Source organism: Narcine bancroftii, chromosome 4 (assembly GCF_036971445.1).
Source record: "Narcine bancroftii isolate sNarBan1 chromosome 4, sNarBan1.hap1, whole genome shotgun sequence".
Taxonomy (NCBI): Eukaryota; Metazoa; Chordata; class Chondrichthyes; order Torpediniformes; family Narcinidae; genus Narcine; species Narcine bancroftii.
In genome coordinates, this window is record NC_091472.1 from 229,469,787 (window position 1) to 229,483,691 (window position 13,905).

Genomic DNA, 13,905 nt, shown 5'->3' on the forward strand with positions numbered 1-13,905 from the left:
AATGTTTGGCATGGTTAGTGTAATGTTTGGCATGGTTAGTGTAATGCTATTACAGTGATAGCAATCCAGGTTCAAACCCAGCGCAGGCAGGAGTCTACATTCTCCCGTGTCCACATGGGTTTCCTCTAACGTTCCAAAGATGTTTGGGGTTAGAAAGTTAATTGGTCACGTGGTGTATTTGGGCACAGCCTATTACTGTGCTTTTTTAAAAATTCTCTCTGTACTGCACAGTCAGGTGGTTTACATTCATTACCTGTTTACGGTTCTTTATTTGTTTCCATGTGTGTGCTATGTACAGTTTTTTACACTATATGCCTGCAGGAAAAGGAATGTATGTACTCTGACAATAAATCTAAAATCTGCATCTCAAAATTTGAAAAGAAATTGTCGGTCCATGCCTGTAACATCTAGATAACCACCCTTGGAAGTGAATTTCACATAAAAACTTCAAACTGAATCATCTAAAACTCCAGTAGAAATTCTTATGGTTTTTTAATCATCCTCCCCTGTGGTTATTAGATTAGTCATTTTTTAGTAACCTGGTGAAATAAGCATTAACATTTTAAAAAGAATTGAATAAAACTTATTCCCATGCTCTGATTAAAGCAGATTTTTCATCAGGTTAATATCAGCTCAAGATGAACAGATGAAAAAAAGTTGTCTGTGTACCAGAAATAGTTGAAGAACATACACACCAGGACATTTTACCATTAGGAATGTGTTCATTGTTTCTAAGTATATTGTCTACAAAACAAACAGTGCAAATGTGTGTTTCCTGCAGTGCATGGTTTAATTCAGCCCTCTCAACCTTTTTAATCGCTTTGGCTCCCATAGGATCTGCTCAAAGATTATGGGCTCCCCTCCCTGGGAAGTAGTCAAGTTTTGTTTTTTTCTGTCGTGAAAGGGAAAAAAAAGGCTTTTACTTTAATGTGCTGCAGCACCACCCTTCTCCACCCCAGTTGAGAATAGCTGAGATGATCCATACCAATATTCCTACTTTATACAAGACATGTCGGGATCGTAGAATACAGGCCTTTCAGCTCATGATGCTGTGCCAACTTTTGTAAACCTACTCAACAACAATCTAATTACTTCCTACTTCACATCCTAACCCTCTATTTTTCTTACATCCATACATCTTGAATCCCCACTGTTGTACCAACCTCCTCCTCCTCCACCACCCAGTCAATGCATTCCAGGCACCCACCACTCTCTGTGTAAAAATAATCTTTACATCTCCCTGTGACAGATTATATCATATTTTATATTGTATGTAGATATGTTTTTGGAGGCGATATTGTGGGGGTTTAGTGTAGGTCACAAACAAACACAAACACTTCACAAAACAGGTATCATTTAAAATGCAAAAGCTCTGGGCCCAGTACCTTTGTAAAGATAAAAACTGCTTTACTAAACATTTTTCATAAGGAGGTGCAAATAGAAGAACCAGAGCTCAAGAGACTTCACAAGAAGGTGTTAATTGGACATGCTGTGGAGTAATTAATTATTGTTTTGAAAGCAACAGATGAATGGACTCAGATGTTTGGGACAGGTGCTGCAATCTGTTTGGTTGTAGTTTGCTGTTTTAAGAGAGTTATATGGTTTAAGCAGAGAGAGTGAGAGAGAGAGAGATGGGGAGAGAGGGAGAGAGAGAGAGAGAGAGAGAAACTGGTTTTAGCAGTCATGGCAAGCTGGTAGCTTGTTGAAACCCCACTTTGAAGATGGGTTATGAGTTCTGAGTTCAGCCTGTTGAAAACCCTTGTGGTCCATACAAGAGGAAATGGCTGGATAGAGTGCTTAATCTGAAATAAGGAAAATAAAAAAGGAACTCTGTGGTGACCTGTAGAAGCAGAGGTTATCATTTGGAAAACACTGAAGTGGCTGATCGGAGGGAATCAGTTTGCGTGTGTTCAACAAGCAACAAATCTCTCTCTGAAACCAACAAGAATCTTCCTGAGTAGTAACCAATTACCTTTAAGCACCAGAGCTTAGTGAAAATTCATAAATGTTAAATTCTGTGGCACAGTATAAGAATTGCTTGATACCGGTGAACTTGGAGGAGTAAGATATAAGATTGGACTGTGAATCAAAGAACTTTTCAAATTTATGCACATTACACACACGTGCGCTTAGAATTAGAAGGGGGTTAAGTTCATTGTAATAAGTTAAAGTTTGATTCCATTTTTATGTTTAAAGAAAATTAAAAGTAATTTTTGTTTAAGTAATCATTTGTCTTGGTGAATTTCTATTGCTGCTGGGTTTTGGGTCCACTGGACCCATAACATCCCCGAAATTTTCTTCCACTCACATTGTGGCGAAATATTCTCTAACTGCTCAAATTATCAAAGCTGCAGCATCACCAAAAATGCTCCGCAGCGTCTGAAGCAAAGCAGCTTCATGACCACTCTAAACACCATCCTTAGCATTAATTTCCTCCATCACCTGCTTCAGTGTACATCAATGAATGCATTTCAATTATTTGACAAGTGAACTGCAACAACATATTCCAAGATCTTAACCTTGACCATCTGGAAAGGCATGGGTACACATGGAATATGTACCACTGGAAGCCCCCTCTGGGTTGCAGCACAGCTTCCTGGTTTTTCACCACTCAGGAACTGATGATCTAAAAAAACTGTTGGATTCCCTCACTGCAGGGCCTGCAACAGATGAGCTAGAGATTTTCACCCTATTCTTTTCAAGTGGGTGTCAGCAATAACCACACTCGATACCACTGCAGAAACTGTTGCCAAGGCTTTTATTGAAGGTGTCTTACCTTGAGTAAGATGTCCACAATTCTTTGCTGATGTTCCACTGCTTGCTTGTCATTTCTAAAGTCTTCGAATGTCTATGGAAAACAGGACACGAGATTGAGGTGTTTGCTGCACATCAAACTGAATCATTGGAGCTTTTGAGATGGAGTAAAGAACCAGCAAACCGTCTTTCCCTTCAAGATTTACACTACTTCTCTTCAAGGCAGGCTCACTGAGTACCCAAATCTGGTCGGGTCAGCAGAAACACAGAAGTCAACAATACTACTATACAATTAAGTGAAGCCACAAGTCAATTAAATTTTTCTCTTCATGTAAAATACAATAAAGAAATATTGCACCATTTTGATGCCTCAAAGTCTTTTACGATCAAAATCACATTTATGAAGTTTGGACATTTGGTAGAAATTGCAACAGGCGATTTTAACTGAACAAGCTCCCATCACAACAATGCGATTATCTCTATTATGCCACAGAGAGCCAAATACTGGCCAATGTATGAGATGTCATTTCCCTATTCTTCACAAGTTTTACTCCAGCATCTTTTATCATTGTATGGGAGGCTATACTTGTTTAATATTTCAACAGGACACCCTTGACAATGCAGCATTCCCTTGGTACTTTAACTGTTCAGTTTGTTGATGAATCAGCGCCACATTTAGTGTAGCAGTTAGCACAACGCTGTTACAGTGCCAGTGAACAGGGTTTAAATCTGGCACTGCTTGGAAAGTGTTTGTATATTCTCCCCATGTCTGCGTAGGTTTCCTCTGGGTGTTCCGCTTTCCTCCCATGCTTCAAAACATATGGGGGTTGTAGGTTAATTGGGGCCTGTTACTGTGCTGTATGTCAAAAAACAAAGAAGTGACAACCTGGTGATCAGATTCATTACTAACCCAGCAAAATATATACAGCTTTTCAAAAAGAGTTGCCATGAAGTTGCAGTATAATTGGTACGGCAATCTTGAGGAAGTATTGGACTATACAACAAAAATGATTGGTGTGGTTAGTATTGTGATTAGCGTAATGCAATGACATCACTAGCGATCCATGTTTGAATTCCTGTCATAAGCTTGTACGTTCTCCCTGCAACTGTGTGCATGGGTTGCTTCCAGGTTCTCTACATTTCAAAGCCGTATAGGGTTCAGTTGGTTGGTCACATGAGTGCAATTGGGCACGAGGTCTGAAGAATCTGTTACTGTGCTGTATCTCTAAATTACAAAATGCCACAGTGCTAGAAGAACTCAGTAGGTCAAACAGCAAGTCTGCAGGTTAAAAGTGAAAGTTGACACTTCTGAAGGAGACCTGCACCAGGACCTTTTCACTGGAGAGTTGCTTCTTCAATGATCTGAAGCTGGTGTACTCTTTTAGTTAAATACTGCAAGTTCAACTGGGTTGTGGGCTTGATTTGGACATTTGATTCTTGAATTCACATAAAACAATGCAGGAATTGGAAATAAGATTTGGAGCATTAACAAAAATCTTCTGCATTTCACCATCATTCAGAGTTCAAAAGGAAGAGAAAATGAGCCTGTTATACCTCTGTGAGGCTGGGAAACACACATTTAAATGAACGTCAACAAATCTTTTAAAAATGATGAAATGCCTCTGCAAGAGTAGAGGATAAAGCTGTAAATTCAACAAAAGGATTTCTTGATGTTCATTTAAAAGTAGAAATTGAAGATGCACTTTAAACATCAACAGCTTTCAGATGTAGTATTTGTGACCATGTGAATCAAGCCAACTTTGCTTTTATATCCTGAGTGCAATACATGACAATAAGTGAGACTGTCAGTTTTGGCCAGGTTCCAGGCATTTAATAAACTGAAATTATTTAATATTCATCCCTAGTCTCATCATGCTGACACGTCTTCCCAACCGTCCAAGAGCCTGGCAGAAAACTGAGTCGTCAATGGACAATAAAGTTAAGTAAGGGGAGAGGAACCTGTTGTTGGCTGGTTCTCATTATCACCCAAAATGATTCCCAAACATTTGGAAGCCACTATTACATCTGTTGGTCAATTATATTCTCACTAGAGTTAGTTCTCAGTGAATCTGGACACATTGAATGAAAATGTGCAAAAATCTAAAGAATGGGCTTTATCTGGACAAAATGTAATGCTGCACTGAAATTTCCAACTAATATTTCATTCAAATCCTGAGGGACAGGTTAAGTCATTGCAAAGTTTTTCAGTTTATATTTTATTTGATGAACTGGGAGGCTGGATTAATACATGGAGCAACGATATTGTAGACATCACAGAGAAGGCCAGGACAGACAGCGCGGTATCAAGAAGTCCTCCAAGACTGACCTGACCTTAATAGACTCCTGGTGAAAATTACAACAGTGCTTGGAGCTATATCTCACTGGAAGAGGTCAGAGATCAACACATTAATTGGATGGACATCACCCCCAGCCTCAAGAGTTCGCTGCACAATGCACAAAATGGCATCACTGTCAGAACTGCTGTAATGGCCCAAGTGCTGCTGCTGCAGGCCTAGAGAGCGGAGGTACAGCACAGCTGTACAAATGCCATGGAAATAATTACTGATGACATCATGGTTGTCGGCAGTATCACAGACAGCAATGAGGAACCGTATAGGTGTGAGAAAGATCAGCTAATTGAGTGGTGTCACAACAACAACCTTGCATTCAATGTTTGCAAAACTAAAGAAATGGTTGTGGACTTCAGGAAGGGGAAACCAGGAGAACCAGTTCTCATCAAAGGGTCAGCAGAGGAAAGCGTAAAGAACTTCAAATTCCTGGGTGTCAACATCTCTGAAGATCTATCCTGGGGCCTCCATGTTGATGCTGTATTTTGTTATGAGTTTGACGAGATTTGGTGAGGAGTTTGAGGAGATTCAGTCCGTCACCAAAGACTCTTGCAAATTTCTACTGGTACTGTGGGGAGCATTCTGACTGGTTGAACAGGACAGGAAAAGGCTACAGAGTTGTGAACTCAGCCAGCGCCTCAGTCTTCACTCCATTAGGAACATCAATAAGACGTGGTGTCTCGAGAAATCAGCCGGGCCCTCTTCTCACTGCTACCATCAGGAAGGAGGTAGAGGAGCCTGAAGATGCACAACCAATGTTACAAAAACTTCTTCACCTCTGCCATCAGATTTTCTCTTTTGCACTAATTTACTGATTTTTCTTTAAAATAGTTCATTAATAGAAATGTAATTTATAACAATTTTTGCAGCTGTAATGCTCAATAATACACGTTTTGTGACACACGTCCATGACATTAAACCTGATTCTGACCTGTAGGATTCAACCACCCAGTCCTTATGCCAACGGCTCCGTACAGGCTTTAAATGGCCTGTTAAAGCTTGGCAGTGGTCAGAGGGGTTGCATACTCTGGTGGGGGTGGGGGAGGCATGGGTAGTGGGGTGGAGGAGGCATGGATCGTGGGGTGGGTGGGGGGGAAGCAGACCAGTGCAGGGCATCAGAAATGTGGAAGGCACCCCACCCCCCCCCCCACCCCACAACCATTGAGGAGAAGCAGAGGAGATGACCATAGGATAGCGGGCACGGCAGTGAGAGTCACAGCGGCTGAGGGACCCCCACAGGCTATGGGCAATGTGGAGACTGGCTCATGGGAACCAGGTATCAAAACTGTGTATTTATGTACATGTCGATAAATGGAAACTTTGATGAAGGGCTTTTGTTAATGGAGCAAATCAACTGCCAGTGGAAGGTCCGGGGCCCACTTCAATTTGCATATCATTATAACAGGTCAAAGGCAGAGGCCATCACATTGGCACTCTGCATTGGACTACCTGTCCTACAAGAACACCTACATAATTCTGCTGTTCATTAACCTCAAATTTGAGTTTTACACTTCACATCAGCCAAACTGATAATTAAGCTCAGGGATCTGGGGCCCTAATGTAGAACAGGCCCTAAGTCATCCTCAGGGTCTAGCATCTTAGTTTGACCTGCAGCCCCCCCACCCCTGTGTCTGTTTGGTCAGGTTCTCTTTAAATTGACTGTGGGTCAGCTGTTCACATTGCTCACCTCTTAAAATAGCCTGTGCATCCGCTGTTCGATTCCAGTATCTCTCTTCTTGTCTCTTCTTGTCTCTCTCTATCTTACGATAAAAATGATCTACCAACATCTTTTATGAATCCACTAACTCCCACAGATCTATTGATGAGGGCATTCCTTTCACTCATTTCATCTCTCTGTTGAATCAGCTCCCATGATGTGGCCTTCATTTTAGGTTGTCTGAGATATCCTCTTTCACAAAACATGACTCTCCCTCTACTGTCATTAACTCAGCACTCACCAGCATCTCATCAATTTCCTGCACACTTAGCCTTGCCCCAATCCCTTCCCCATGACATAACCCCCCAGCCTCTGCATCTGAAGTATTCTCCGCAATTACTGTCACCTAAAATGAAATCCCACCACCTGACTCCTCTTCCCCCTCCCCACCAGGATTTCCTTGTCCACTCATCTCTTCTGACAAATTGCCCCCTGGCATTTATCACTGTGACCACAAAAAATGCTGCATCTGCACTCCTCCCTCCCTCACCACCTTTTAAGGCCCCTAATTGTCCCTCCCAGTGAAGAAACCCTTCACCTGTGAACTTGTAGGGGGAATTTAGTGCATCCGGTGCTCCCAATGCAGCCTCCTCTGCATCAGGGAGACAGGAGTCATTGTGTCCCTTCCCTCTGCTACAGCAGCAAGAAACTCCCAGTGGACAGGCACTTCAATTCCACTTCTCTCTGCCACACTGACACATCAGTCTATGACCTCATGTATTGCCTTAACAAGGTCACATGTGGAGGAACAGCACCTTGTATTCTGTCTTGGCAATCTCCAACCAGATTGCATCAATATCGACATCACCTTATCCAACCCCTCCTTTTCTCTCCTCTTTGGCACCATTCCTCCACTTTCTCTGCCCCAACCTGCCTGTCACCTACACCTTGCTCCAACCCCCACCCTCATTTCTACTTCTTATCAGAGTGCATCTTTATCGGCCCTCTCTTCCTCCATTATCTGTTAGCTCCTTTTTTTCTTCCTCCTCCTATTGTACTCATCTGCCAGCTTGTACTCCTCACCTCTTACATTCTTCTGCCCAGTTCTTGTTTACTGATGAAGGATTTCAGTCTGAAACGTGGATTGCCTATTGCTCACCATGGATACTGTCCGACACGCTGAGTTCTTCCAGCACTTTGTGTGTTACCTCAGTTTTCCAGCATCTACAGACTTCTTGTTCACTTCAACTTGCGCTTGTTATTAAGCTTCACCTGCCATTGTTCTTCTGAAATTTACAACTGATTTATATCCTGCTCTATCCTTTGACCATCAGCCTCGCCATCAATGCCACAAATGTTTGTGTCATCCACATCAGACCATCTTTATTCTCATTCAAATCATTAATATGTTGCAAATGAGGGCACTCAGCATCAATCCTTGTGGAACACCACTCAGGCATTCATTTAGGAAACTGCCCCTCCACCACTGCCCTCTATCTTCTATGAGAAAGCCATATTTTGGCTCCAATTTATCAATTCACCGTAAATCCCATGCGACTTCATCTTCTGGAGCAGCCTACCATGAGGTACCTTGTCAAATGCTTTTGAAAAGTCCGTGTAGATACCCTACACTGCCTTAACCTTGTTGATCATTTTGTCACTTTTTCAAAAGAATAAAAAATTGTATGAACAGCTTGTGATAAAAAATAAGTCACTGCTAAAGTTTGGAATATTCCCTCAACTTTAAGATTCCTTTAATGTCTTGTAATAGTATCAAACAAGTAATATTACACAAAATTGCCTTCTGCTTGCTGTAATGCAAAGTGTCGGTATTAGTGTCGCCTGGTGCTTCTTACAGTACAAGAGAAAAAGAAGCAAAAGATGGTCTCTTCTGAGTCACTTTGTGTCCATGGATTCCCCGTCAGTGCACCTGAGCCTCTGCAGCTGCAGACTTGTTCGATCCATCGGCAACCCAAGCTCCAGATCCAAGCCTCCAACTCGATCAGGAAGCATTCAGCACCCGAAGCCCTTTGGGAGTCCTTCTTGCCCTCAGCGTCCTCTTTTTGGCAAGGTGACATGTCTGTACGATATACTTCCTTTTGAAGAACAAGTTTTTGGACTGAACAGATGGCATAGTAGCTAGTGCACTGCTATTACAGCGCCAGCAAACTGGGGTTGAATCAGGCACTATCAGTAGGACTTTTTAAATATTCTCCTAGTGATGTCTTTACAGATTTCCTCTCTCCCTCCAAAAATATACTGGGTTGGTAAGTTAATTGGATGTAATTGGGTGACATGGGTTTCATAGACCAGAACCATGTTGTAGATCAACAATTTAAAAAAGATGGGACTTCAGATATTCTCAGTGAAAGATTGAAAATATTGGAAAACAATTCGAGCCAGATGGTCCAGTGTCTGGGCCTAACATTTTCCAAGGATTCACCTTGCTGAAAGTTCTGTTCAAATCAGCCTCAGAAACTGGGAGCAGAGTCACCAGGGACAGTGAGAGCTCATGAAGATGCATCGCTGTTTTCCTTTTTGAAGCAAACATAGAGACGCTGAGCCTGTCCTGAAGAGATGTGTCGCAGTTCATGATACTGCCTTGCTTCGCCTTAATGGATGTGATGGATTTTATAAACCACAATAAGGTAACCCACTCAGGTCTATTCCAGGGAATTAAAACCCAGCCTATCCAACTGGTTCTAATAATCAAATTGTCATCCCGATCAGCTGGGGAATTCAATCAAAACAGGAACACTTCTTTAATTCCTTTCGTACTTTTCCTGTGGGAATAACCCAATTTTACATAGGTTTGGGATAACTCTGCTCTCACAGTTTCTGACAGTAATCTACAAAACAAGACTGACATTGGAACTGCAAATGTGACAAAATTTCAGTTTAATATTCATTGGCCTAAAAGGATTCACTGCAGCCATCTGCAACCATAAAATGGGCATCTTAACAACCCAAAACATTGGCCAAGTTCTTCTTGTCCATATCCCAATAAACCTCGTTCAGGACTCCTCCAAATCAGTACAAGAGGTTAGGTTCTTTACAAATTTAAGTAACACATGTCTGTACCAGAACATTCCTTATGAAGGGTTTTGAGTCCAAAACAGTATAGGATCCAAGGGGAGCATTTTCTTTCCATAAAGAGAGTGGATGACATCTAGAACTAACTGCGAGGAGGCAGTGGTATCAGAGACAATCACAATGTTTAAGAGGTATTTAGACACTTAATATTGGATTAAGCAAAAGCAAGCAAATGGAGTTATTATAGATGGGCAAGGAAGGTCAATATGGACATGATAGACCAAAGGGCCACTACTGTGCTGTTAACTCTGACTCCTTCCATTAACCTGAACTTGGGAGAGCATAGGCTTCAAATTATTACATTGACCTTAATTTGCTGAGATCCACCCTAGCATTTGTGAACATGTCGTCCCATCTAAGCGAGGTTAAATGAAAAAAAGAGTTCAATTCATTGTTTGTTCTGAGGTAGTTGGGCCACCTGTAGATTTTGGTGGCTTGAGGATACAGAGGGCTGAATCAAGAAGTTGTACTCATGCTATTTAGTCCCTAATAGATAACGACTGCCATGGACTTGGGGAAGATATGCACCAAAGGGTGGACTAGCTGGATAATACAGTCGGGTCTCATTCAGTTAATACGCAGAAACTATCAAAACCCCAACTCAAATGTAGAAACAGGATTCACCGGAGGATGACATCAACCATAATTGTTGCACTTACAGCCTGGACCCTTAAATCACTCATTAATGATTCCATGAGCTGGACTGTCATCATTCAACATTATGGTTTAAGTCCATTCTTAAGAACAAGATAAAATTGATCCTACCATGCAGTACTGAGGGAATGGGCACTGGCAGAGGTACCGTCAGTCAGATGAAATGCTGTCCTCAGGTAGATGCATGTCATGGCAACTGTTTTTCAGAACAGTTGCCATGGCATCCAGGAAAAATCATTCTGAACGGATTATTTGCCATGACTTCACAAATGCTTGCACAACCCTCTTGTGTGCTTCCATGTTGCAAGAGATATCACATTTTAAAATTACTTTGCTGCTTGCAAACAGCATAGATGGTCCCAAGGTAAAAACAGAGGAGCATTTCTATAATCAACTGAAGAAGAACTGTAAGACTACACTACAATGAAAACAAAGAATTAAAGATATGTGGTAGAAATAATAACCGACATGAAAAGAATACCTTCAGTGGGAGTCAACTACTAGACATCAACAGTTCAATTTGTTGGCATCTTTTAAAATTCTTCACGCTATTTGTAATGAATCATCATTTGAAAAAAATTGAATTCATTTTTAATGAAACTGAAATTGCTGAAGCAAAAATACTGTACCAGTGCCAAAACATTAAGGAACTCTCGAGTATCGAAATGAAGGAGTGTTCTGATTTGTGGGTACAATTCTTCATCAGAAGTTACTTCAGTTGAGTGCAAATGGATCAAAAACTCAAAGACCTGAAACAACCCAAAATTTTAAAAAATGCATCAGATCATATAATCTCATCAGCTTTCAAATGCACTTTCAGACAAAAGTGACATAAAAAGCCTTCCTGTTCTCAAAGCTTTTGGAGCACAGACATGCATTTAAAAACAGCAATAGAACATTTTAATGAGGGGTGCTCGTAAAATCCAAGTTCATGGCTGATGTATAACTATTCTTCCAAAGAATTGTACAGGACTGCACAAAATAGTTTAAAAAATACTTTGCAAATAAATCCTGCCAACACAGAGGGAAGTTCTTGATCAATTGTCATACATCAGTGAAATGCAAAGGAGCACAAACATTGGATAGATGCTCTCGACTTATTGGCTGCAGACTCTCTCAATGATAGTTGCACCTTTCATGAACAGGTTATGCACAATTTATTCAAAGGCTAGACAAATTTCTGAGTTTGAAGCAAAGACAGGGACAAACAAAATGCGTCAACGAGAAAACCTCAGAAGTATTCTGGAACATATTTCATGAAAGCAGGGTAGAGTTCCCAGTAGCTTTTTTTAAATCAGAGAAAAGTTCATTAGTTTGGAAACTAATTTAATAACTGTGGACAATAAAGCCAGGAACTTTGTCTCTCTTAAACTTTGGGTTTCAACTGCATCAGATTACATAATCTCCACCATCATGCTTAAACTCTTGTGCTATTTCACATTGAGCATTATAAACAATTGAGTGCTTGAAGCAAGCACACTGGGCTGGGCAAGTCATCGATCAAGCACATTTGCTTTAAAATGCACAAAATTCCACCATGCACAAAGACTGAAAAATAAACCAAAAATATTGGTAAGTGGTGTAATCTGTATGGGGAAAATAAAATAGGTTGGACTAAGATTGACGCAGGCCTGGGGAAACCAAAAAGCCTGCCTGCAACTGTGTCCAGCAACCTGGAAAGAGATTATATGTGCTTTTGTAAAATCAGTCCAATCCAAAAATGTGTCTGAGGTGCTCAATTAGCTCTTGAACATAATCTAGAAACATTAAACAAGCCCTTCGCCCCCCCCTCCAGTCTGTGCTGAACTAGCATTCTTTCCAGTCCCGCTGACCTGAACCTAGACCATATCCCTATCTCTCCCTCCCATCCATGTACCAATCCAAATTTTCTTAAATGTAAAAATTAAGCTTGGTTTTAGCACTTCAATTTATTCCACACTCCCACCACATTCTGTGTGAAGAAGTTCCCCCTAATGTTCCCTTTAAATTTTCTCCTTTCACCCCAAACCCATGTCCTCTAGTTTTTAATCTTTCCTAACCTCAGTTGAAAAAGCCTTTTTGCATTTCTTAACCCATCATAATTTTGTATAACCCAATCAAATCTCTTCTTGTTCTCCAGCACTCCAGTGAATGAAGTCCTAACTTGTTTAACCTTTCCCTGTTACTTAGTTCCTCAAGTATCAGCAACATCCAAGCAAATCTTCTCTGCACTTCCATTGCCTCATCCTTACAGCAAGCTTGATAAGTAGGGAGAGCAGGTAGGGAGTTTGCATGGAGATAGGGCAAAATTGCAAGTTCCATTGGGATGAGTTGCAATGCCACAGGACAGAGTAAAAAAAAAGTTAAAAAAAGGCTAAAGATTTTTTATTTAAATACACACCGCCTACAAAATAAAGTGGATGAGCTTGTAGTACAGCTATAGATTGGCAAGTATGATGTAGTCAGTGCAACTGTGGAGTCAGCAAGTTTATAAAATTTGTCTGTGGATAATGTCTCCTGAAATGTAGATGGAGAGATCGAGGAAGGGGAGAGAGTTACTGGAGAAGGAACAAGTAATGAGGTCAGGGTGAAAGTTGGCAGCAAATCTTTTTTTAAATCAGAGAAAAGTTCATTAGTTTGGAAACTAATTTAATAACTGTGGACAATAAAGCTAGGAACTTTATTGAACTTTAAAGTTGACAAGATTATCGTGCGTGTAGAAGACAGCACCAATGTTGTCTTTAGTGCAGCAAAGAAAGAATTGGGATCCTTGCCTGTGTAGGTGGATGGCCCATCGTAGCCAATGAAGAGAAAGGCATAGCTGGGGGGGGGGGGGGGGGGGGGAGTCCTCGGACAGCTTGGCACCAGACAATTTGGTGGCCACAATATGGCGCTGGACATTCTGGCCTGTCCGCCGCACTCCATCCCACCACACTGCATGAAGCCCCTGTGTTGTCACTCCCCTGGCAAACAAGGGCTTTTCATTATAATTTACCAATAGCCCTTGTTTTTGATTGTTCCCAGACTGTTTTTAATAATTTAAATATATGCTACAAAAAGCCCTTGTTTGCCAGGGGAGCAATTCCCCATCAAAATGTCCATCACCAAAATGCAAGTGCCAAAATATCCGGCGCAAAACTGTGGGTTCCAAAATGTCCGATTCTGATAGCTGGGACCCATGTGAATACCCATGGCTACGTCTTTGATCTGGAAAATGTGGAATTAGCCAAAGGTGAAGTTATTAAGTTGGAAAATGAGACAGCTTCCTATCTTCTCTTATTGCAGTCACGCAGATTTGCTGGAGCTGTTGGGCTGAAAGTACAGTAATGTTCTGAAATAAGGACGTGAAACCGACAAGAGGAAGAACAGAGCTAGATCAGAGACCATCTTTCAGGCAGATATTTTCAAACATAACAAAAA

General features: G+C 41.2%; 1 protein-coding gene across 6 annotated transcripts in view; it reads right to left on the reverse strand.

The window, feature by feature from the left end:
• vps8 (VPS8 subunit of CORVET complex) overlaps positions 1-13,905 on the reverse strand; it is a 681,049-nt gene that overhangs the window by 504,454 nt on the left and 162,690 nt on the right. For all 6 annotated transcript variants that reach the window (XM_069934259.1, XM_069934258.1, XM_069934264.1 and 3 more), the window contains 2 exons: positions 11,136-11,255; positions 2,777-2,848 (listed from right to left, as the gene is read on the reverse strand). In XM_069934259.1, coding sequence (XP_069790360.1) covers positions 2,777-2,848; positions 11,136-11,255 — 192 coding nt within the window. The remainder of the gene's footprint in view (positions 1-2,776; positions 2,849-11,135; positions 11,256-13,905) is intronic.